The sequence below is a fragment of the Phoenix dactylifera genome, unplaced genomic scaffold, assembly GCF_009389715.1.
Source record: "Phoenix dactylifera cultivar Barhee BC4 unplaced genomic scaffold, palm_55x_up_171113_PBpolish2nd_filt_p 000184F, whole genome shotgun sequence".
Taxonomy (NCBI): domain Eukaryota; kingdom Viridiplantae; phylum Streptophyta; class Magnoliopsida; order Arecales; family Arecaceae; genus Phoenix; species Phoenix dactylifera.
Window position 1 is genome coordinate 207,916 of NW_024067713.1, and position 24,481 is coordinate 232,396.

The 24,481-nt window shown below is 39.3% G+C and overlaps 3 protein-coding genes across 5 annotated transcripts; 2 read left to right on the forward strand and 1 right to left on the reverse strand.

Annotated features, from left to right (window-relative positions):
* Positions 1-1,892: 1,892 nt before the first annotated feature.
* Positions 1,893-8,474, forward strand: LOC103698961. The gene is made up of 6 exons (XM_039117104.1): positions 1,893-2,362; positions 6,278-6,404; positions 7,293-7,432; positions 7,720-7,782; positions 7,939-8,007; positions 8,134-8,474. The coding sequence occupies exons 1-6, from the start codon at positions 2,159-2,161 to the stop codon at positions 8,203-8,205; spliced, it is 675 nt and encodes a 224-aa protein (XP_038973032.1). The 5' UTR covers positions 1,893-2,158; the 3' UTR covers positions 8,206-8,474.
* Positions 8,475-10,271: 1,797 nt separating this feature from the next.
* On the forward strand, positions 10,272-20,197 carry LOC103711339 (ruvB-like 2). Of its 2 annotated transcripts, none has more exons than XM_039117105.1 (3): positions 10,272-11,126; positions 18,975-19,619; positions 19,820-20,197. In XM_039117105.1, the coding sequence occupies exons 1-3, from the start codon at positions 10,345-10,347 to the stop codon at positions 19,932-19,934; spliced, it is 1,542 nt and encodes a 513-aa protein (XP_038973033.1). In that variant the 5' UTR covers positions 10,272-10,344; the 3' UTR covers positions 19,935-20,197. The 2 variants fall into 2 exon arrangements, with proteins under 2 accessions (XP_038973033.1, XP_038973034.1); XM_039117106.1 differs by having other exon boundaries at positions 18,975-19,415.
* Positions 20,198-22,602: 2,405 nt separating this feature from the next.
* LOC120103852 lies at positions 22,603-23,974 on the reverse strand. Of its 2 annotated transcripts, XM_039117108.1 has the most exons (4): positions 23,382-23,974; positions 23,217-23,306; positions 23,047-23,121; positions 22,658-22,886 (listed from the first exon to the last, which is right to left on the reverse strand). In XM_039117108.1, exons 1-4 carry the CDS (start codon positions 23,757-23,759, stop codon positions 22,851-22,853), a joined length of 579 nt encoding a protein of 192 aa, XP_038973036.1. In that variant the 5' UTR covers positions 23,760-23,974; the 3' UTR covers positions 22,658-22,850. The 2 variants fall into 2 exon arrangements, with proteins under 2 accessions (XP_038973035.1, XP_038973036.1); XM_039117107.1 differs by having other exon boundaries at positions 22,603-22,886; positions 23,217-23,974.
* Between the last annotated feature and the right edge of the window lie 507 nt (positions 23,975-24,481).

Consider the following 24,481-nt stretch of genomic DNA (forward strand, 5'->3'; position numbering starts at 1 on the left):
AATCATATTTTTTAATTTAATTTAATATAAATATAGATTTTACATATTATTAGATATAAGTCTCTAGGCCATTTTAAAAACAGAGTAGGTGTTGGGGTGTCCACATCCGAGGGTCGCCATCCTTTCCCGCGTGATCCGGCGGACTGCGACCTCTGGGTGGTAGGATTGACGGCTATGATTCTCTGCCGGTGGCGGGAAAACAGCTGGAGCAATCGCCCCTAGATTTTTTTTTTAACTTAATTTGAGGTGGAGGGTGGTAGTGGGAGCGAGAAAAAGGTCGGTGTCGGATAAGACTTTGACCCACGCGCGGGCCCCGTTTACGGCACCCTCTCTGCTACGGTTCTCGTTATCTCCGCTTCCATTTCTGCCCTCGTCATCGGAAACAATCACAGAAATTGCCACTGGCTTTATTAAAACAGCATAGCAGCCTTTTCGATTAGGGAGTCAGAAAAAGAGGAAATGAGAAATAGCCTGTTTGTTTTTGTCATGCACAAGGAATCACTTACATTAATCATGTTAGCATAAGCGGCAGAGCAAAGTAGATGATATCATCAATGTCAACCACTACATATCACCTAAGTTGCATGAATGCCATGACTCTGCTTTGACCTACCACCCAACTCGACCCACCTGCTTAGATCCGTTCCGATCCGTTTTAAAGAACATGTGAGATCGAGTCGGATTCTAAAATTAGATCCGTTCAATTTTCAGAACCAAATCTAAATAAATTAGAGGCACTCTGAATAATTAATATGCCAGCACGTACTCTCATTGTGCTCGTACTTCTGCCACCTTTTAGCTAAACAATTAGTCTATATTGACTTTCATACTTCAACCATACATCTAGCAAGCATTTATCATCTCATTTTATAAACATGAAACTCAAAAAAAAGAAAAAATCATGCACTATCTAGTAGTTCTTACCTTATGATCCGAACTATGCAAGACATATATGCAAGTAAGAAATTCATTTTTTAAAAAACAATTTCAACCTATTTATTAATCCAAGTAATAAAAAAAGATTTGTTCGAAACCCTGCTAATAATAGTGGTATCTATAATAATCGTACAATATATATATATATATATATATATATATATATATATATATATATATATATATATATATATATATATATATATATATATATATATCACACGTGGTACTTGTTTTGTTATAAAACATTACAAAGAAGTAATTGGCTGCTGGTTAAGATGATACATACATCATGCATTGAATATAGAATATGACATGATATATATTTCCTACAACTCTTGCTTAAACAATGACTTTAAAAGATATTAGTTTCAATAGTAGCAATTAACAAAGCATATATTTTTATGTGTATATATATAACATGCATTAACAATATGTTTAACAACTTGAATGCTTCACATAAAATATATTACAACCAAAAAGCTTGAAAAAATTATAATTAACTTTTCCTTTTATGAAACTACGTCATTGTACAAGTAAGACACTCTTTATGTCGAACAACATTTATACGAATCCACGTATCAGATGCATGACACATGCTTGAATAAATACAATATCGAAGGGAAAAAAAAGTGGGGTTGGCTGCGAGCTCATGCACGTACATGTGTCAAGTATCATTTACGTAACGGATACAAGAAAAAGCGTTACAAGTTACATAGTTAGCCATCTCGCCCACTCCATAAATAAAAATAAAAGAATAAGAGAAGAGAGGAAAAACCAGGGGCAATCCTGTCCGTTTTCGCGGCCAACCCCGCTACCAGTAACCGCTAGCCGTGACCGAGGCCCGACCCGGAGAGGGACACGCGTCCTACTCCCATTGGCCCTCCCCTCGTCGTCGGGATTCAGAGCCGCGAAGCCAAACAGGGAGAAAAAAAAAGAGAGGATAGAAAAGAGTGAGAAGGAAAGCGAGAAAGCACAGTCTCTCTCTCTCTCTCTCTCTCTCTCTCTCGCTTGCATTAATTCCGCTAAAATTCCCCTGTTTCCTTGCTCAAATTCCGCTAAAAAATTCTCCGAATTCTCTTACGAAATGATTGATCTCGAGTTCTTGAGGGATCCGTAGCTTTGATTTGCTCAAAGTTTTGATTTTTTTTTTTGAGGGGGGTGGAATTGGTTCGGTGGAGTGGAGGTGGGGGTGGGGGGGAGTGGAGGGAGGAGGAGTGGAATGCTGGAGGCCGTTGTGCGGGAGATGAACGGTGGATACGGGCTGACGCAGCAGAGCTGCGGGGAGAGCAGCGAGGAGGAGCTATCGGTGCTACCGCGGCACACCAAGGTGGTGGTGACCGGCAACAACCGGACCAAATCCGTGCTTGTCGGCCTCCAGGGGGTCGTCAAGAAGGCCGTCGGCCTAGGCGGGTGGCATTGGCTGGTAATTTCTCGAGATTGCTGCCCGAAATGGGGTTTCTTAGAGATTTTTTGTGGATCTCTAGGGGTGTAATTCGGATGCTTCGTTCTTTTTTTTTTCTTAAAAAAAAATTCTTTTTGTTGAACAAGATTTTGAAGCAAAAATTCGCGTTTTGATGTATTAGTTCATTGTCTGGGTTTAATTGGACAATGTGGTAGAATTCGATGAGTTTAGGGTTTGGATTTGAGGTTTTGCTAATTGGAGTTTATGAAGTTAAGAAATAAGTACTTCTTTTGAAGCTTGGATCTTGATAAAGATGCTTCATTCTTTCTTTCTATGTCTTCTTGTTTCGATTTTAAATTGCATTTCAGTGTTTAGTGATGCACTTATTAGTTGCATGTCTAGGAATACTTGCTAATTTTGGTAATCCACGTCAATCGACTTGGATTTTAGGGTTCTTTGCTGCATTGATGAATTGAGTAGATAAACTTTCCTTTTAGGGTTTGTGCATGCCAGATTTCTTGTAGCAAATCAAAATTTTCAGATTTTTTTGAGTGTAGTATATGCGATTCAAGTCGACTTTTAGGGTTTTTCTGATCAGGCTACTTCGGTGTGATAGAGATTTGTCCTGGCTTTTGATGATCATCTGATTATAATTAGCTTCGATGGTCATGAATTCCTGGCACAATTTCTATGATTGCAGTTGAAGTATTGAGCGTAATGGTTCTTCTGGATGATCGCTGCTAGATTATCATATTTACGCATGACTACTGTTTTATGGACTCATAGCTCGAGGGTGAAATTGTTTTCCTCTGGATTCTTGGTTGTGTTCCGGTTGCATGTCCTATTTTCAGTCAATATATCCAGGGTTTGAGTGTAATGTACTTGAATTATAGGTTATTTGGGCCATTTGGGGTCTTGATTGATTAATTGTTGCGAATGGAGGATATCTTGGCTGATTTTCGACCTCAAATTTTGAGATTTGACAATTTTATTTGTTTGAATTCGGATAATTCAATACTGGCATCTCTGCATTTATGTAAATTTTGGAATCACTTCGTAATTACGTGTCATATAAGTTGGGGATGCACTTTATAGTTAATAGCTGGCACGATAATGGCTATTTATTAATTTTTCCCTTGGGGATTTTTAGATCTTGATTAGATCAACTGTGTATGCATGGTTTATTGATATGTCTCTTTTGAATCTTTCTTTCCTTTTGTTTGCTGTCCCTGTTTTATATGTTTTAGTTGCAATTTGTTCTCAGATTTTGTGTCTTCTGCTGTATTATTTAACTATTCAGCAGATATCTATGGAATATACGAAATCAACAAGTGTTCAAATGAAATCTGGAATTTTGGATCATCTGGATCCGAGTTCATGTGCTTGGCATACTTCTTTCCTGAGCTAATGATTTTTTTTTTTTGGGATTTTTGGTAAGGCCCCCAACGTGCCTTTTAAATTCTCTTTTTATTTAATATTTATGGAGAAAAATATTTTTGATTTGTGACGTGCTTGAAGCTGTATTTTCTTGCACTTGAATGACATAAATGTAATAATTGTCTGTAAGCAACATAACCTTTCTTTCTTGTTGGTTATGAATTTTCGCTATTATAAGAGTATAATTAAGTTATAGCTTGTCTAAAGTATTTTGTTGCATTTGGATGATATATATAGAAATTTGCAGGTAGCAATGTAATTTTTTTCTTGGTCATTATAGTTTTTAGGGTTTTTTGCATGGATACCCTTCTAAATATTGGATTTTGCGTGAATACCCTTCCAAAATTGATATTTGCATGTATACCCTTGTAAAATACTTGTTTTGCTATTCTATCCTTTTTTATTTTTAACTTTGCATATATACCCATACCATCTAACGCCGTTAAAAAATTAACGTTTTCAAATTAAAATGACTAAAATACTCTTAATGGGTAGGCGTGCAAATAGAAATTTTTATAAGGTATACAAGCAAATAGTAACTTTACAAAGATATTAATACAATTTTTTATATTTAGAAGGGTATATACGCAAAAAAAATTCTAGTAGATGGAAAGAATTTAGATACATTAATTAATATGATAGCCTTTATAATCCTGTATTTATTAGGAAATGCATTTGGTTCTATGACCAGAGGCCTGTTTCTTTATCATGAATATAACAAAAATATACAATAGGATTTACAAATTGGCTGTATCTGATGGACTCTTCATTGTGAATGCTGTGAGTAGGTCTAGATCTCAGCTATTCTGTCAACTGATTGTGTTAGAGTCAGAGAAACAGATGGTGTGAATTATTATTATTATTATTATTTTGGTTTAATAGATGTTGCATTGAGCCTGAGTCATCGTTGTTTACTTATTTTCAAGGTAGATATCTAACTGACAGCCACTTGGCACATCTTTTTAATTTTTCGTTGTGCCCTTTTTGATTAAATGTAGAGTTGCATTCTGACAATGAAAGATAAGAGAGATTTGGAAGATTTGAAGGATGGATCGCGTTCTCGGCTAATTTTCGGAGAGGATAGATTTAGAAGTAAGAAGAATTTTTGTTTATCATTTGTTGGATTACAGAACAGGGAGGAAGGAGGAAGGAGATTGCGAGCAAGCTGCATCGCGATCTTGGGCCGATCTTGCTCCCCATGGCCCGCGGGATCGCGATCTCGATCGCCTGCGGGCTGACGCGCGCGATTGCAATCCCGATACGCGGGGGGAAGCCGCGGGGGAGGGGGGGGGAAGCCGGGCGCCGCGCTTGGGGGGGGGGAGGTTGGGGGTGTGGGAAGAGTAAGGATAATAACGTCATTTCAATTTTTAATTTTATTTTTAATTAATATAAATATTTTTTTAACTCTGTTAGAACAATCGTTATATTAGGGGTATTTGTACAATAACGGAGTTTTACGAGGGTATACATGCAAATATCAATTTTGGAAGGGTATTCACGCAAAATCTGATATTTAGAAGGGTATCCATGCAAAAAACCCTACTTTTTATGTTTGAAAATTTGATTTCTGACTTGAAATTGTATTTTGTTGCATATAGATAATCTGCATGTAGGAGCTGTCTGTGGGTAGTTTGGCTGTTCCTTATTGATGGTTATACTTTTAGCTATAAAGCAAGGAGTATGTTTGATTTGTAACTCATTTAAAGTTGTGTTTTGTTCCATGTTTACGGCATGTATGTAGAATTTGTTGTTGGGCAATGAGACCTTTCCTTATCAATGGCTAAGGTTCCTTAGATTTCCAGTAAGGAATCACTGTAGATAATAATGACATCTTCTGACATTTTTTGAATTATCTTGGAGCCTGTTGTATAAGATGGTATTCTGATAGTGTTTTTTTTTTTAAAAATAATGTCACTAAAAGTAGTCTGTTGGTTTGAGATGGAATGCAATCCTAGGTCTTCTACATACATCACAGGTCTACAATGATTTTGTGATTATCATGCTCTCTCTCTCTCTCTCTCTCTCTCTCTCTCTCTCGTGCGGCAGCAGATGAAAATTCAATCCGAAGAGTCAAAATTTGACATTTGATTCTCTTTAAGGCCTATAATTGTAATTTTCTACACTTCTAATGATCGCTTACTAGACAATGAGGAATACTTTTAATGATGCCATGCACTTACTCAATAGGAATACTCGTAGAATGGAAATCTAACCCAGTTAGATGGAAAAGGCCTGGATCGTTATGGTCATGGTATGCGCTTACTAAAGAAATCTTGTTAGAGTTTTGTGGTGGTTTTCATGATTGCTAGAGTTAGTTGTTTGTGCCTGGAGATTGTATGTTCTTCCTTCATGCTTTGTTGTATTTCTGTCATTTTCATCTGGTTCTCTGTTTAATCTTTATTCTGATCTATGATAATTTCTTCTATGAACTGATTTGTTTATCTGATGGATTTAAGGTTATTAATTTGTCATTCGATTTGCTCATTCATGAAATTTCAGGTCCTGACTAATGGCATAGAGGTGAAGCTGCAAAGAAATGCACTTAGTGTGATTGAAGCCCCAACTGGTCATGAGGAGGATGATGAGATTGGATGTGAAAATATGCAGTGGAATGTTTCTGACATGGGTGAGCACTCACTTTATATCTTATTGTCGATTTTCTTTCTCCCTTTTTTAAAGTCGTGTAATTTATCAAGAACTCATGCTGCTAAGTTTCTTCTGCTCCAGGAATATTATTTGTGATCCTCACTCGCCCTTCTTTGAGTAGTTGTCAAGGGTCTTGTTTTTTGTACTACATCGGTCTTCCTTTTCCCCCTTTTATGGGCCTTTCGATTGTCGTTAGGCAACAATTCTTTCTGTATGCTGTCATGTAGTATATCGATTCTCAAATAAACAATCTTATGTCTAGTGCATGCATAAGGATCTTAATATCTATGGTTTTAGCTTTCTGCAACATTCAATTGCATGTTGTTATGATACTGTCGCTTATAGGTTAAGTTGGAATGCAGAGGTTTTGGTATAACTATTTTATCTAGCATCTTCTCGGCTTGATCATGGAGATAGAAGAGGTTCTGTATTCAGTTCCATACATGAAAATGAATTGTACTAGTTTGGAAACATGACAACTGAAAATTGATGGTAATATTTATGGAATATTTGTTTTGTTATTATTTGTTAGCTAAATTTGGTCTTATTTAGTGGCTAAGGGGATGAAGTATAAATCGGTTCACACGTTTATTGTAGTTATTGATATTTTGATAATTGAAGTGCTCTTACTAGAATGTTAAACTACTACTAGGATTAGGTGCTAAAGCAAAGCCATTTTTGGTAAGGGACATCTTGAGGAATTTTCTGAAAAATATAGCATCCTTGTTACCTAGTCTGAATATGCTTCTTAATCCACAACCTTTAATGTTCCAAGAGCATCTTTTCACTGTTTAATTGGGTTGTTGGATCAGGCTTCATCATTTTCTTGCTCTTATGACTTCCTGTTTGCTGTAACTAACTCTGGCAGCATCTGATGACACACAATCACAAAAGCCACACAGATCCAGAAGTAGACAGCACAAAGGGTCTTCTGGCAAATCCTCGAGCCGGTCTCATTCGTGTGATTCTCAATCTAAGGGATCTGTTTCATCCTCCAGGGGCACAACGGTATGACCCATGCTCATGACTGTCGAGTGAGCAATGCTATGCTGCAGAAGCAGTACTATTGGACGTGATTCAGCTTGGGGATTTCCTGCACCTGGCATATCACACTACAGTTAGGGCTGTGATGTGCCAGGTGCTGGGAGATGCCATTTTAGATTCTTTCTGCTGTGCACCATCTTTTTTTATTTATTTTTTCTGAGTCATTCATGTCTAGAGCAACGTTCACGACTCATTTCAATAAATTATTTGTAGCTTTATTCATGGTTAAAATTTTCATGTGTTTGGTGCAGAAAGTTGACCTGAGCAAGCTAGAAACAACAGCATTATGGAGATATTGGCGTCACTTCAATCTTGTAAGTACCTCAATTATAATGATTTATCGATTATTATCTTTAATAGTAAAATGAACAAGCAATCAATCTATTTCATACATTATGGGTTTTTCCCCCTTTAATGTCTTTTTTTATATATCCTTTATGCGGGACTCGTGCCTTTTTGGCCTGGAACAGGTGGCTGCAAGTCCTAACCCCTCCAAGGAGCAGCTAATTGAAGCAGTTCAGAGGCATTTCATGTCACAGGTAAGTTTGCAAAATTTCCCCTCTTTGCTTCGTTTGCTTTTAGATTCAAAACGATTTCATGTAAAGCCCACCAAGGATTTTCACTCGGCATTGTGGAAACCCAATTGCTTTCTGTTCATCATGAAGCAATTGGATGAGTTGCAGGTTATTGTAGGGTTCGCGCAGGCTGCAAAGAGACTCAAAACTGTCTGCAATTGACCTGGGGAGAAGCTTTCCATCTCAATGCTAACAGATTGGAAGTAGGCCTTTCGATGTCTGTAGCTATACTATGTAACATATGTATCCTGGCTTTGGTTACCAGAACAGCTTGGGTAACTGGTTTTTTCATAACTGGAGGTTACTTTTAGTCCTGTAATGTAGATATATACACTGTTAAAGACCTTGAAGCCATCATGGCTTTCGACATTGCCAATGCTGCACTGCTGACTATTTTGGGAGGAAATGCCATGTTTCTGTTTAACTGCTTACTCGGGCTTAAAAGAGTTGTTTCCTTGGATGATTGAGTTGCATCATGCTGCATGTCCTAATGGTGCTGATGAGGTACTGTTTCAGTGGGGCATCTGTGTATGGTCTAATGAGGAGTATTGGAATGTTCCGAACTTGTTTAGTCTTACTGCTAGGCTCTGGTTCATGAAGGTTGTACGCCTAGGACAAGAAGCTTTACTCTGGAAATCTAGTGTGTTACCCATGGAGCAGGAGGCTGCCTGATGATAGATATCCTTGTTCAAATTTGCAGATGACCTCGTGGGCAACTTGGTGCTTTTTTAATTGCAGCACTGCCATGTAGTGGATGATTTGTTGGAGTTGATGTGAACTTTTCTAGTTCCACCGATTACGCTCATGTATTTTATTTGCTGAAGTATTTTTCTGTTGATTGCTCTAAGCTGCTAAAACTGAGAATCTGTGCAAAATTAAGGTCATTAATAAAAAAATGTGGCATGGCCAATCATTTATAGGTAGCGGTTTTGTTAAATTTTTAATATCGGGCACTTTGCAGGAAGTATTTTTTCGTATTTTTTCTCATGGTAATAAGATTTTTGAAAAGAGAATGCTTAGTAAAGTATGTTTGGCTGACTACACAAAAGTGACAGATTTTTAAAAAAATTATATGTAATTTTTATTATAATTTTAATAAAAATTAGGATCAATTAAAAATTCTTAAATAATTTTTTTTTGAAAAAATAAAAATATTTTGATTTTCAGATCACAGAAAAATAATTTTTTCGTATTTTTCATGAGATTTTTTTTTTCATGAAACGTGGAATCATATGCCTGCGGAAATACAATTTTTTCGTATTTCTCTTTTAAAAACTTCAACCAAACAAGATGTATCTTTTTACTTTTTCGTTGATTATATTTTTTTTATTTTTTTCTGCGAATCAAACGAGCGCGCAGTGTTTATGAGCATGGCCAATTATTTTAAACACCTAGGCTTCTTATTACATGTATAATTATCAATATGTTGGAATATCTGATATGCTTGTTATTGTATAATTATACTTGAGGGTTATGAGTGCATTAAGAATGAAGAGCCGTTTTTCTAATGGTGAGTCTTCTTATGGGTAGAATAATTGGCTAGGGGTAGAAAATTGCAGTATAGGTTTTGAAGTTGTTTGCCCTGATAGCCTAAATGTTTATGCAAAAAGACAACAAAATATGTCCAATAGGCAAACTGTTGGTACTTCGAAGATTAAACCTCTATGCAAAGTTGGCATCAAGGAGAGTATTTTTGATCTTTTTTTTTTGGCCCTATTTGTTGAGATTAGTTTTTCCTCTTTTATCTAGTGCCATGCATTGAAATAATTATCTGTAAATAATTATAATTAGTATGGAGCATGTGCAATGCATTGAAGCATGCAAGATGCAAACTTAATGGCTGTGATCTCAAAAATGAGATTTAATGATGGACTTTAAGATTTTAATACACATCGAGACTTTAGTATAATAAAAACAAAGGAGTAAGTCATGCCCCAGAGAATAAAAATAAAAATAAAAATAAAAAAAACAAATGGCAGTAAGTTTGTGAAAAGCGAAAGAAATTAAAAAAAAAAGCAAAATGCATAAAATAAAGAAAATATTAAAATATATTATATAAAACTAATGATTATTAATTTATTTAATATAGTTAATTTTTATTTGATTATTTTTAAAGGAGGTTTTCTTTTTCATTTTATCTTCGCTCAACTCTCCGCTAGCACGTGGCAAATACTTGTAGTATTATCGGTCTCTTGCCGCCTAACCCCTATTAAAACCCTCGCTCGCTTGCTCGGTTCCTTCCGCTGTTATTGTTCTTTCTTCCCTTCCTCTCGCTTCGCTCTCTTCTCCCTGTCCGCTGCCATGGCGGAGCTCAAGGGGCTCTCGGAGAGTCGCGACCTCACCCGGATCGAGCGCATCGGTGCCCACTCCCACATCCGTGGCCTGGGCCTCGACTCCGCCCTGGAGGCGCGCGCTGTCTCCGAGGGCATGGTCGGCCAGCAGTCCGCCCGCAAGGCCGCTGGGCTCATCCTCCAGCTCATCCGCGACGGCAAGATCGCCGGCCGCGCCATCCTCCTCGCCGGCCAGCCCGGCACTGGGAAAACCGCCATCGCCATGGGCCTCGCCAAGTCCCTCGGCCAGGAGACCCCCTTTGCCACCGTCTCCGGCTCCGAGCTCTTCTCCCTCGAGATGTCCAAGACCGAGGCCCTCACCCAGGCCTTCCGCCGCTCCATCGGCGTCCGCATCAAGGAGGAGGCCGAGATCATCGAGGGCGAGGTCGTCGAGCTCACCATCGACCGCCCCGCTGCCGCTGGAGGCGGTGCAAGCGGCTCGGGCCAGTCCTCGTCGGCCTCCAAGACCGGGAAGCTTACACTCAAGACCTCCGACATGGAGACGGTGTACGATTTGGGCGCGAAGATGATCGAGGCACTGATGAAGGAGAAGGTGCAGAGCGGGGATGTGATCACATTGGATAAGGCGTCCGGGAAGGTCACGAAGCTGGGGCGGTCCATCGGACGATCCAGGGACTACGATGCCATCGGACCCCATACGAAGTTTGTGAGGTGCCCTGAGGGGGAGCTGCAGAAGAGAAAGGAGGTCGTGCACTGCGTCACCCTTCACGAGATCGATGTCATCAACAGCAGGTTTGGTGTGCTCTCTTTCTCTCAAAATTTCTTTTTTTTATTCTTTTTTCTTTTTACAAATGCGCTGTGTTGAGATGGTGTACATTATTTTAGTTTTGGGGTTTGGGAATTCTAATTTTTTCTTGTCTGGAGTTGTATTGTACATGATATGTTTGCTTTTATTCCAAAGAGAAGTCTTAGGTTTTTGGCGCTTCAGTGCCACTCATATCTGGAATTCTCGGGCTGTTGAATTAAATTAAGTCGGCTGCAACTCAGCCTTTAAGGTTCAGCTGGTGTGTTCTTAAACTAAAATATATGGAGGTAGGCTGACTGAAAGACATGAGTGCAAATTGAGGAAAAAAAATACACTATAATGGTAGGAAACGCAAAAACAAATAGGGAAGAATTATATGGGTATGAAAAGAATCAGTATGAGTGTTTTGATGAAGCTGATTACATATACCAGCGTTGAAGAATTCTGGTTTTTTTATTAGATCCTCCATTTGGTGCCATCAGCTTTGAGGGGTACACCTATTAGATGAATATTTTGACAGTCTGTGCCAAGGTGGCACCAAGTAATATAATTTCATGGAACATATGCTTCATATCAATTCTTTAAATTTTCTGACAAGCATTGGTGCTTACATGGTACAGTTGATATATGCAGTAGGATATACATGTAGAGAAGGGGATAAATGGGATAGTTGTAAAATATTTTATGGTTAGGTGCTTTAGCTTTTACCTTTGATAGTTTTCATTGGTACCATCAGAATTAATTGGGAATATCAAGGTGGCTGTTGCTGTTGTTGATGCAAAATTGATGTATGCTTGGAAACTTGCAAGAAATATGGTTATGTATTCTTTTGGTTGATAAAGTAAGGTTTAACTTAGATTTGACACATACGTGACTACTAGGCGTTAAGTATTGCATATCATGCCAGTTCATTTTATGGATAGACATGCATCAAATCTACAACCTTGAGAAAGTATATATTAAATGTACAAAAAAGATAAATTGAGAAAATTATTCTTTCATCTTTGAACCATTTTAGCTAGCTCTATGACAATGAGTAGATGTTATGGAGTCATTGAAATACTTCTTTGATTCTTGTAAAAATGTATACCACTAAATCTACTTGGATATGAATTACTGTTTTTGCTGGATATCATTGAGATTGATAATTAACCATGTGTTGACATGAAATAAAACATCATAATGGATTCAAGTCTATTTAATCCATACAATTTCAAAGAATTTTGGTTCTGTTATTATTCGTCTGCATTGATATACAGCTCTCATCCTTCAGATCAGTTTATAATTAAGCTGATCAAGTTGGGTATCGATACTGTTCAAAATTAAGCTGGAATTGAGCTCAGTTTATAATTAAGCTGATATACAGCTCTCCATAGCCTTATTCTTAAATTTTTTTCAATATGTTTTCTTTAGCTTTTCTTATGTTCTTTTTAGCAAGTTAAATCAATAGCAATCATCAGATCTAGAAAAATCTAAAAAGTTGATTGCTGCAATAAATCCCACCAATCTGTAATTTTTTTTTTTTTTTTGTGTTGTCAAGGTTGGGCCTCAAAACCTATTTATACCCCTAGATCCCTAATCTTATGATAGCTAATAGTTACCCATTTCCTATAGAGTAATTACCTTGCTAGTCCAGTTGTCACAAATTCTGGTTTTAGAAAGAAATTCCAGCAAGATATCAGATCAGCCCGAAGCATCTTCAAATCTGGTATATTTTGTTAGACCATTTACTCTCTTGTTCTAAGTCATGGGTTCAACAGTTTAAGCAACTAATGTTAGATTTTGTAGTAGTTTCTTCTCCGATCATCTCAAGGAGAGCATTTAGGGCTATTATCATGAGGAATAATTCAGATGTTGTATCTCCTAATGAACTTGCGAGAAGAAACTTTGATAAAAATAAATAATCTTTATGATGCCATCTAAATCTAACATTTGAATTTTATATGGTGAAAGTTACATTGCGATAATCTCAACTAATTGACATCTAGCCAAATTACATTTTCTAAAATATATTAATCTCAAATGCCTATAATAAACAACAAAGAGTATGAACCTTCATACTGATTAGATGGAGTCACTTGGTATAATTATATTGTAGCATTTAATGTTGGAAAATTATACACCAAAGGCATTTTCCATTCTGTTTTTTTTAAAAACATTTTGCTAAATCCAGAAATGAAAGTAACTTTTATAATAATTTATAAAGAACTATTTCCTAATTTGCACATTTTGGAATTAGAAGTGCTACCCTGGTTGACCATCATTTTTCTTGTCCAAGTTATTTCTTTTTACTGCTAATGTTAAAGATGTCAGTCTGTATGGTATTTTCAAGTTGAGAAAATTGGTATGTTATATATGGGTGTATTGGGTATTTGCTTGTAATACAATATACAATATGATATGATTTCCATTGACTAATTTTGTTTACGCTAACTCTTGATGTAATTGAATCTACCCCATTGGAGTATTTCTTTGAGTAGATTTGACATAGCTTGCTTATTTCTTTTATATTCTTCTAAAAACACTGTCAGCAGATGAGGAGTAAATTGGCAAAACTAGAAGTGAATAAAACTTTGAAGTGAGGATCATGAAGAGGTGAGACCATTGGTTTGGGAAAGATTATCGTGAAAGAAATGATTAAATGGTGAATGCCCTTCTATGAAGTGTGCAACTTGATAGTTACTTTAGATTGAAGATGTCATGTCCATGAACAATAAGACTAATACTTCCAGTCTTCTGCACTTTTTTACGCAGGATGCTTGCTGTAAGATGGGATGATTGAACAATCTAGTTACATCTAGCATAGGACAAACATAACAATTCATGTCTTGTTCTCTTTAAGAGAATTGAGAGTGTGTGTATTGGATGCATTAGGATAGTTTTGGATATGGATGCTTTCAGATATTAATACAACCTTGTTTAGAGGATATGTGGCAAGAACTCGGAAATATGTGCATGCGCTTGCATACAGAATCCAATACATGTGAGAACGAGGAACACTAGTCTCTTCCAGTGCAAAATCAATGATGAATATTTTGAACAGAGTATCCTTTGTTGATATGCAACATTAAGGAAAAAATACCCAGAAATAATAAATCATTTGTTTTTATTGAATTTTGGCTCAGGCATGTCTTAATATGCTCATAATCTTTTGTGTAACCAAAATCTGTATGCACTGTTATCCATTTTAACATGATAGAATTATTGATATCATATGTTTTCTGACCAATGATGCGTGGGTAAATGTTCTTAAAGACGCATACTTTTTGGGTTTTGGATATTTTCAATGTTGTAGTTCATGATCAACATTGTGGATCCTCAAATTCAGCTGCCAATAATCTATTATGTTTAGATCTATGTATTTGTACACATGTTAAATTCATAAATGGGGTACCACAAATGTATGTTTTTACATTCTTATTTTTACATAAAATTTGGCAGAAAATCCTATTTAAGTATTCTTAAACTAGGAAGTCCCATCTTTCTAGGACGCCGTTCTCAAGAACATGACAGAATGTGTATTATTTCATATATATATCATAGAATTTAAGAATTATTACACAAGTTTTGGAAAGGAGAAATTTTAAATGGGAAGCCAATTCATCTTTATATGAGCAAAAGGAGTCACTCAATACTTCCTTTAATAGAAAAGTTCATTTTTGGCTTTGCCAGACCATTATCTGCCTACTGTTATGACTATGCTAATAACAATTTTACATGTGCATTAGCTTGTATTAATCTGTGCACCCATTAGCAGTATCTTTGCATCATTGAGCTAAATGTGTGCGTTCCTTTGTGTATGGGGCCATTAGGGTCTAGTAAAGTTTTAGATGGACAAATTCTGCAAAAATAAAAAAAAGTGACCTGTTTTGGCAATATGCAAATAGACTAGGTTTTTGTGCAAACACCTTGTTTAAATTGGTAACTACAAATATAATATCGGTATTTGTGAATTAACTGTGTTCTATGGATGATGATGAAGCTATTGGAGGTGGTCATGGTGTTACTAGCACAATCCTAATGAACTTCACAAAGAAGTTGGGCTTTGAACATTGCATCTATGATGCTGATCCAAATGTGTGAGCTAGTGATGATGCTGCTACATTATTAGATAGCAATCAAGTCAAAATAAGGAAAAAAAAATCTCACATTGATGACGATGGCTGGGTTGCTCGGACACTTTGATTCAACTTCTAGAATCTATGTTATCTGTATTTGAACCAGATACATGTCATATACTTGGATACATATCAAACATTTTCAACTACAACTATTATAAATTGGAAGAAAGTTAGATTCCAACAATGAGCTCCCCATAACAATGTCGAAAGTAAACTTTTGGTCTTTTTAGGGATTGGTCAATATGTAGGTATTAAAATAACTTTACAAAATCTCAAAATTGTAAAATCCTTAAGCTAATTAGGAAGTTTAAATGAGAAACATGTATTTTGGGAGACCCTTATAATGAGGTATTTTAATAGTTTTCTTCTATACATTATTGAATATTTATATTTAGCTAAAATTATTTTTTGCACATCTCTGTATCTCCTTATTTTTCTTTTGCTAATGCGGCATTTAGATACATGTTTGAATCTAGTCTGTGTTGTTGCCTATGCAATATTGCATAATGGGAACTTAAGTTTGAAGGACACTTTCCAGTAGGGTCTGTTGTGCCAATAACGGGCACTGTACTGGTTGCCCAATGACATGAGTCTGTACGGACTTGCACCGTGCCATGCCATGCTGTGCTGGGCCTGTACTGACATAGGAGACCGTGGGAGAGAGGAAAAGAGAGAGCGAGCGAAGGAGGGAGGGAGAGAGGGAGGCTGTCGGAGGTCGGTGGTGGTGTGGGTGGCGGAGGCCGGGGTCGGACCTTCTATTTCGTTTGAACAGGGGTCCGGCCACCAGTGCCGGCCTTCGATAGCCTCGGCCACGTCGGCCGACCTCCCTCCCTCTCCCTCTCCCTTCCCTGCTCGCTCTCTCTTTTCTTTTCTTTCCTTCTCCTCTTTTTTCGGTGACGGCGTTTCGGTTTTTTTGCCGAAACCGTCACGGTAAGCCGCCGGTACGGCTCAGGATGCCTCAAACCGGACGGTTCGGGACAGTTCCACTGATCTTGCCTTCTAGATTAGAGTTGTGTTCTATGGTTATAATTAAGGTCTGCCGTACCGGTACCGGTAGGCGTACTGGTCGCCTACCGGGTTGGTTCGGTTTGTACCGAATCGGTAAGTTTTTTTTTATCTTTCGGTTTTCGCATCCGTGTGTGGGTGTCCATGCACGGACGCGCGAGATAAATGCCACAGAGTGGCATTAATGAGCTCGTGCGGGTTGGGAAAACGTGCGGGCGGGGAAAACGCTCGCGTGGCGCTTCACAGCGCGGGGAACCGTGCGCGGACGCGGTTCCCTAATGTGCGGAACAGCGCACCGGCGGGGAAAGGGATAAATGCCACATTGTGGCATTAATAAGCCTGCGTGGGCGCGGGCGCACTGCCCCACGCGGGCTGGGGAAGCGTGCGGGCGTGGGAACCGCCCGTGCGGCGTTTAATAGCGCAGGGAAAGTGCTCGTGCACGATTTCCCGGTGCGCGGAATCGCGTGGGGCGGGGAAACGCGCGCCCGCGTGGGGTAGGGTGATGGGGGCTCACGGTCCAAAGCTCTTACCATGCCCCTTTCCTCGTGCTTCTTGCGTGCGCATTTAAAAATCGCTGATGATGGACCGATTGCAGGTAACGTCGGTGGAATAATTCAATATAAAGATCAACAATGAAAGCAAATTGGATTCTATTCCAGTTAATTGAAGAACAAATAGCAAGAACGATGAAACAAAAGAAATCCAGCAAGAAATTGAAGAGCTCCCTTCCTAGCCCAATTTAACGGAGATTGATGTATCTACCACTAGCCTAAGTCCTAGAACATAAGATCTAAGGACTGAAATCGGCACAATCACCGCCCAAGTCTTACGGCCGACTCTCTAACAAGAGAACAAGACTAAAACTCAACTCTGGAATAACTCTGGGATGCCTCCCAATGGCCCTTTACAACTCTATTTATAGGCTAAGACCCTAGATAAAATTAAGTAACCCTCTTTGTACTGTGGGCCTCTTTATGGGATATTATGTGGGGCTGGGATGCTTTTTGTCGTTATGGGACATTGGGTGATGGCTTTGGATTTAAGGTCTTTGTAATGGAGGAGAATTAAATGGTCAATGCTATGCATGATGTGTTTTTGACTGGGGATAGGGTGATCTGGTTTCATGGTGTGGCCTCAACAAAGTACATCTGCTGATGTGTTTTCTAGGCTGTAGCAAGGACTGTAGAAGGTTGTTGGGATGAGGATGCTTAACCTTTGAGGTTTGCCTTGTTGCAATGGGGTTTGGAGAACTTTGCATTTTATATATATGGGAGCCGATGATTGCTGCTCAATGCTTGTGAACTGAAGATTGAATCAGATTGGCGTGTCTCGATAGGAGGGGCAAGGCAAAAATCAAATCCTACAAGGATAAAGTTCTGTTTTTTGTGGAATCGGTAGTTTTACTTGAGTTAAAAAGGTAGGTGGAAGTGATGTACATATCTCCCTCGTATGCAATTGAATTGCTAAAATTTCTGCTACCATTTGGTTTGGTAAGGTCGCAAGCCTCTCGGTGGGTTGAGATGTTTGGCTGGCATTTAGCCATGCTAGTCTATGCATTTTTTTCGTTTAATATAAACTTTTTCCTTTCTTTGCATTCATGTGCATGTATGGCTGATCTCATGTCAGAGAAGATCTCAGAGGAAAATGGAATCAAGATTTTGTTAGAGCGAATGACATCTTGTAATGGGTGGGTTGATGGGCAGATGGTCTAATCATGGAAGTAGGTGTATGATGGGTTTGCCACTCTGTTAATGTAAAAATAAACTTTTTAAGAACTGAAAAGGGAGGCTTTTCAAAACAAGAATGAAACAAATAGACATGGCGTAAAGAGCAGAGCTAGGAAGCAAGCCTTTTTCTTCTTTGTGAGGGCTTGGATATATTGGATCCACATGATGAAGGGGAAAAATATCATTCGATGAATAGTAATAAAGGGTTATGTAACATGTATCATTTGCATGAAGGAAGAAAGATGGATTATGTGAGCAATCAGATTTGAAACGGAGGGATAATGCCCATGCATATTCTTTTACTCCAATTATTTTGTATGATTCTTTCAGACTGAACTTGTTATTTGGTCTATTGATCAAGCTGCTAATTATTTCAAGGAAACACATACTACATCATGTATCGAGTTTATTCTCGGTCTTTGATCTGCTGGACTGTTTGGATGTTGAGGTGTTGTCCTTTCTGCTTGTACAGCGTGTAAATTGTCCCTTTGCTTGTTATGCCATAATTTTCTTTCCTTATAACTGAGGGCCATATATTGGGTGTGTGTCCTTGTATTGTTGCAGCCATTACATCTGGTCTAACTTTAACTTAGAATTTATGAGAACATATGAGTTAAGCTAAGTCTCCTAAGAAAACAGTCATTCTTTCTTGATTGTATCTGCTCTGTTCCGTGCAAGATATTACCTTCCAAATTAACGGACACTGAGATTTATTGAGTGAATAATCGATATTGCTTGGATCATACATGTATTGGCAATTATTCCCTCTTTTCATGCAGGGAGTGCAGGAATTCTTTTTGTTGTTTTGTTTTTCATTGCATTCCTTTTCATTTTCTTGGGTACCATTATTTATAAATAAAATTTCCAGCATTTTCACCATATTAAAAACACACCAAAATAGTGGTATATACTATTTTTATATCTCTTAAAAATTTGAATTTCAAATCCATTAATTAGTTTGGTTTTTGACTCCCATATCCAGAACTCAAGGCTTTTTAGCACTCTTTACCGGTGACACTGGTGAAATTCGTGGTGAAGTCAGAGAGCGGATAGATACAAAAGTGGCAGAGTGGAGAGAGGAAGGAAAAGCTGAGATAGTCCCGGGTGTCCTGTTCATTGATGAGGTCCACATGCTTGACATTGAATGCTTCTCGTTCCTAAATCGCGCATTGGAGAATGACATGGCCCCCATCCTGGTTATTGCCACAAACCGAGGGATCACAACTATCCGAGGCACAAACTACAGGTCTCCTCATGGAATCCCAGCCGATTTCCTCGACCGCCTGCTGATAATATCTACTCAACCATACACTGAGGAGGAGATCCGGAAGATTCTTGACATCAGATGTGAAGAGGAAGACGTAGAAATGTCAATGGATGCAAAGGTTCTGCTAACAAAAATAGGAGCGGAGACCTCTTTGAGGTATGCGATCAACTTGATCACTGCAGCTGCTCTTGCTTGCCAGAAGAGAAAGGGTAAGATTGTGGAGATGGGGGATATAAGTAGGGTGTATCAGCTGTTTCTTGATGTGAAAAGATCGGCACAGTATTTAATGGAGTACCAGAGCCAGTATATGTTCAATGAAGTGCTGAGGGAGGCAGATGAAAATGAAACCACACAATCGAAGTATTCTGCTCTTGCTTAATTTATGTACTATAGTTGTGTGGAATCTTGGATCAAGTCAAAAACAAGATTTCCTATGTAGAGGGATGTGTTCTGTTTAATACTTTAAATCTTTGACAGACTAGTTGGTTTTCTTCTATATTGGTTCACGCATTTTTCTTATCGCAATGGAGCTCTTTGATTCAAGGTTTTTTCCTTGACAGGATGATTCTGTATTCTTGGCCGGCTCCTCTGTATGGACCTTGCATTGATGAAAGGCATGAACACTTGGTGAGCGAAAGAACAAGTACTTGCAGGTGTCATGGTACGAAAACATGACGTGGATTTCTAGGAACCAACATTCTGAAGCTTTCCTCAATCCAGGGAACCCCGAGTTTTTGGCCATCACCAGATTCGCGCCTTAAAGCAGAAGCTTTCATTCTCTTTCGGCCCCGTTGCATTCCAGAACAGACTGTATAATCTTTGTTTGTGGTGGTTAATTGATATTAGAATGGCCTCAGCACCCGAAGGTACTTCTATATTTGAACATATTTGAGTCTCTTGTTGGATAATTGGGCTGAAAATTTTATTGAATTCGTAAATTGGCCACCATCACTAGCAAAATCATATGTATTTATAAGTACTTAGGAATAACTTTGGAGTGGGCCGGTCTGAATTCCATAAAAAGAAAAAAAAAGATTTGGATATTGATGATTTTGCAGGTTGTGCTGGCTCGATTTATGAATTCAACAAAATTTTCAACTCAATCATCCATGCCGACCCTGAATTGTTTGTTCCTCCAACTAGGGAGTGCGGAGATTAATATAGGGAAGCATGCCAAAGATTTGATTCGTCTTTTCCTCAAAAAAAAAGAAAAAAGAAAAACAAAAAACAAATGAAGAAACAAAAGAGTGATGACATTTGACACCCTGGATTGGCACCGAAAATCTTCAAAGCTGCAATCCATCAGGAATCAGTACTAATATAACCCAAGGAATGTGCTGAAGAGCATGTGCTACCTAGGGATTTGTCAGTGCCAAAGCTTAGACTAGGTCAGGCTTGTGGATATCCACATGGTTCCGGTACTGGTCGAGAGCTGAGCTCATGGCTGTCTCTTGGTTTCAAGAGACGAGCATTGGTTCAAGTGCCTACGGGCCTGTGAGCCTATGGCCTATGTCCGAGACGAAACCCGTGCTGGATCGCTGGACGGCACACGTGCACGTGTGCGCATGTGATCGTGTGCATGCGTGCAAGTGCACGTGCAAGCATGTGGGCTTGTGCTGGTTGGGTGCACATGCAAAGCAGCGGCAGGTTCCAAAACATCCATAGATCTCGGTCAATGGAGGACGAGGGCCTGCCTCAAGGCCCATCTCTAGATTCGCTTAGGAGACCAGCGCTTGAGGCGTGGAAGCACACCAAAGTCAAGGACACATGGAAGCAAGGGAAATAAAATAACATGACAGGAATGCTTCCCTATCAAAAGAAGCATCTTTATCTTTCTACAGAGACTTAAAGTGGGGTTGGGGCGATTGGAAGCAAGAAGATGTGATTCCGCACCTCCCAGATTCTCATCCAACATTATGGATTGCAGCGAATGACTTCATTATTATTTGTTTAATGCCATCTTGCCAGCTTCTATATATATATATATATATATATATATACAATATGAGAATTTGTGAAGGCATTGCATGAATGGCTGGAGAGCAGGAACAAGAGGACTTAGAGGAGCGAAGGTTGAACATTCCAAAACCCCCAAATGCTCTTCTTTAATTATCTGTTTCAAGGGCAGAGCAATGCAGCAGACAAGAGATTGACTGGAAAGTGCTTTGAATTAATATTTGCTCGACACATGACCCAAGAACAGTCTCAAAGGAGACAGCCTCGGAGTAGCAAAACTATAGAAAAAGGAAACATGTGGATTATTGGATTCCAATGAGATGAGAGATCATAAAGCATATTAAATTGGCATCATGATCTGGATACAGGGGGTCTCAGGATTCAAGTCGTTGGGTTATTCTATATATATATTGCTTCTCTTGTGACTCCATGGCGCATCTTTTTTCCTTCAAACAACCAACTAAGCCTATATTTTTAACTAGACTAATTAAAGTGCAGCACCTTGGAGCTCTGTCCTCAAACTCACAGACACAGGTCTTTTCTAGTACTTGGATAAGACCGGTGCCTCCTCTCTCTCTCTCTCTCTATGAAGTAAAGATCAAATGTAAAAAATAAAGTGATGCCCTTTCTTTTTTTTTACCAAAAAAAAAAAAAAAAACCAACACACGCAAGAGTCTCAGGTGTTCTGATGGTTCTGAAGGAACCTACAAGGAATTTGCAATGCACTAGAGCTAAAACAAGCTGACCATGGTACCCTTTCACCAGTCCTTAGCTGGTGCTTCAGGTTCGTGATGGGTGAACTTGACCTACATATATACCTCTTTTTGATCCAATATTGCTGGCATCCCCAATAGTAGAAAAATTCCAGCTTGATCTTTCCAGTGAGTGACTTAAATTCGCTCACTGACATCCATGAGATGTGCTCTAGACCTTGCACATCAGCAGGGAGTCCACCCTGTGTTTGACAGTGACCATCCATTGGAGGTCTCTGCTTAGTTTCACAGCTTCTGCTAGCCCTCTTCACATCCACCACCATACCAGTTTGTTTTCCTCCAAATAATTGTCATATCACATAACGAACTATAGCTAGTTAGCAGCTCATTGAGAAGTCTTTTGTTTATATTTGACTTGATCAGATGGCTGTTTTGTAGAATGAAGTTTTTTTTTTGGTGGGGGTTGGGGGTTGAAAGTAGAATAAAGTTTGAACTAGAAGCAGACATCAAGCTGACTATGAGTGGTGGACTGATATGAGAGTGAGTCATCCATGGGGTCTCTCCAATACGAATGCATTTTTTTATTTGGTGTTTTCATAATGGGGTTGAGAGAGGAGAGAACTAAAAGCATAGTGGCGCCTTCCAAGACCAGAGGTCTAATATGGACAGAAAACTGAACAGAACCCACAAGCTCCATTTTGTTACCCCATTTCATGACAAAGGATTCAATGAAAACAAAACAAAGGCAATCTTTATTTTCTCCTCCCTTTTGCTCAGGTTGTTTCCCACTGCATTGACAGGAAAAAAGCAAAATAGCAGGGACAAAGGAAAAATAAATAAAAGAAGGCCAAAGAAAGATCTCTTGGAGATCTGTACATATTCTTCCATCTATTTCCCTTCAGAACAAGGAGAATGAAACTTGTCACCAAATCTTCTTCTCACTTTCATCCCTGCAGACCTATTGACATCGAAAAATTTTAAAAAAAGCGTGTGAGTTTTTTTTAAAAAAATAATAAAGAAAACAAGAATCTTTCAGCACTGGCGTCTGATGTCAAGCCTTGAGAACTTCTATTCCCTGGAAAGAAAACCTAAAGAATGAGAGAAAACAGCGACATAACTGGTCTTGCAGGAGTTGGCTTCACAGGAGCAGAGGAATGCAGGTAACCCATTTGCTTCTGCAATGCAGACTTTCCCTGAAGACATTGTAATATGATCAGCCAGCGAATAAAGAATAAAAAGGATTAGCAAAATAAAGGAGGGGGAAGAACAAGAAGAGCCTGAAACTTACCTTAAAATGGGTGGCAGAGAAGCCACAAGAGAACTCCAAAACATTCTCCACGGAAGCCTTCACATTGTTGGTGGCGGCATTGAAGCTGGTCTGAAGAGATAACAACCCAAATGTGAAGAGCATGAGACCAAGGGAAGAGGAAGAAATAGCAAAGAGCATACATACATCGGGGAAGCTGAAGAGAGGGGAGCTGGCAGTGTCATCCAAGAGAGAGGCAGACTCCCTCTGTTGTTTACTCTCCACTCTCCTCCTCTTGTCACCATTCCCGGCCAATGCAGCAGCCGAGGCAGTTGGAAGGGTGGAGGCATAGAACAGGCAACCATTGCCATTGTAGCAAGTGTTGGAGTGAGAACAGTAGCAGTTGTAATCTTCCTCACGGAAATGGGGTGGCCCAGAAGATGCATCAGAGACCATAGATAAGTCCTCCTCCTCCTCCTCCTCTTCCATTTCCTCCTCTTGCTCAATACAGCCAGCTTTTTGGAAGGGAAGAGAGGTTGCGGGCTCATAGGACTGGTCCAAGTACATGGTCCACCAGACTGGCATCCACTGCTGCACTCCGAACTCTCCTCTTCCTCCACCCCCAGCATCATTTGATCAATGGGGAGTAACGGGACTTTGGAGACACTCTTCTCTCTCACTTTCTATTTTTTCCCCCTCCTTTCCCTCTGCGCGCGCGCTTGTAATGCTCTCCAACACACTACACTTGCAGCGGTACAAAAGATGGGGGAGAGGATGGTAGTAGAAGAAGGGGGGGGGGGGGGGGGAGAGAGAGAAGTTGGGCCAGAAAAAAACGAATGGAATCCACCCAAATCCCAGACCCGTTTTGTCCTATGCTCATGCCATCCTCCCCACCTCCTGGCTTTCCTCGGCGCAGATGAAATTAAAACTGCCAGTTGGGCATTGGTCTCTTTGTTGGTGATAATGAGAGAAACAGAGAGAGGAGGGGAAAAAAAAGCCTTGTCTCACACTCCCTCTACTCTCTCTCTACACCTCCTCTCTGTGTGTGTGTGTGTGTGTGTGTGTGTGTGTGTGTGTGTGAAAGAGAGAGACAGAGGGGGGTTGGAAGGGATGGAGCCACAACGGCCTCACATGCAATACAGCGTGGCATTGTGTACCCTCTCTACCCGTTCCATTATTTTTTCTTTCAAATCCCGTGAACAAGGGAAATGAGAGGGGTATCACACTGTGTGTGTTGGAGGCTGCCAATTGGACCCATTGTCTTGGGCCATGGACCAGGCCCCCACTCTGGCTTTTGGATTCATTTG

Coding starts and splice junctions, on each gene's coding strand:
- LOC103698961 (XM_039117104.1), top strand. CDS start 2,159: ATGCTGGAGGCCGTTGTGCGGGAGATGAACGGTGGATACGGGCTGACG. Junction 2,363..6,277: donor TAGGCGGGTGGCATTGGCTG/GTAATTTCTCGA, acceptor ATGAAATTTCAG/GTCCTGACTAATGGCATAGA. Junction 7,783..7,938: donor ATTGGCGTCACTTCAATCTT/GTAAGTACCTCA, acceptor GGCCTGGAACAG/GTGGCTGCAAGTCCTAACCC.
- LOC103711339 (XM_039117105.1), top strand. CDS start 10,345: ATGGCGGAGCTCAAGGGGCTCTCGGAGAGTCGCGACCTCACCCGGATC. Junction 11,127..18,974: donor ATCGATGTCATCAACAGCAG/GTTTGGTGTGCT, acceptor TCCCATATCCAG/AACTCAAGGCTTTTTAGCAC. Junction 19,620..19,819: donor AATGAAACCACACAATCGAA/GTATTCTGCTCT, acceptor TTTCCTTGACAG/GATGATTCTGTATTCTTGGC.
- LOC120103852 (XM_039117107.1), bottom strand. CDS start 23,759: ATGCCAGTCTGGTGGACCATGTACTTGGACCAGTCCTATGAGCCCGCA. Junction 23,122..23,216: donor TCTCTGCCACCCATTTTAAG/GTAAGTTTCAGG, acceptor CAATGTCTTCAG/GGAAAGTCTGCATTGCAGAA. Junction 22,887..23,046: donor AGCCAACTCCTGCAAGACCA/GTTATGTCGCTG, acceptor CGATGTCAATAG/GTCTGCAGGGATGAAAGTGA.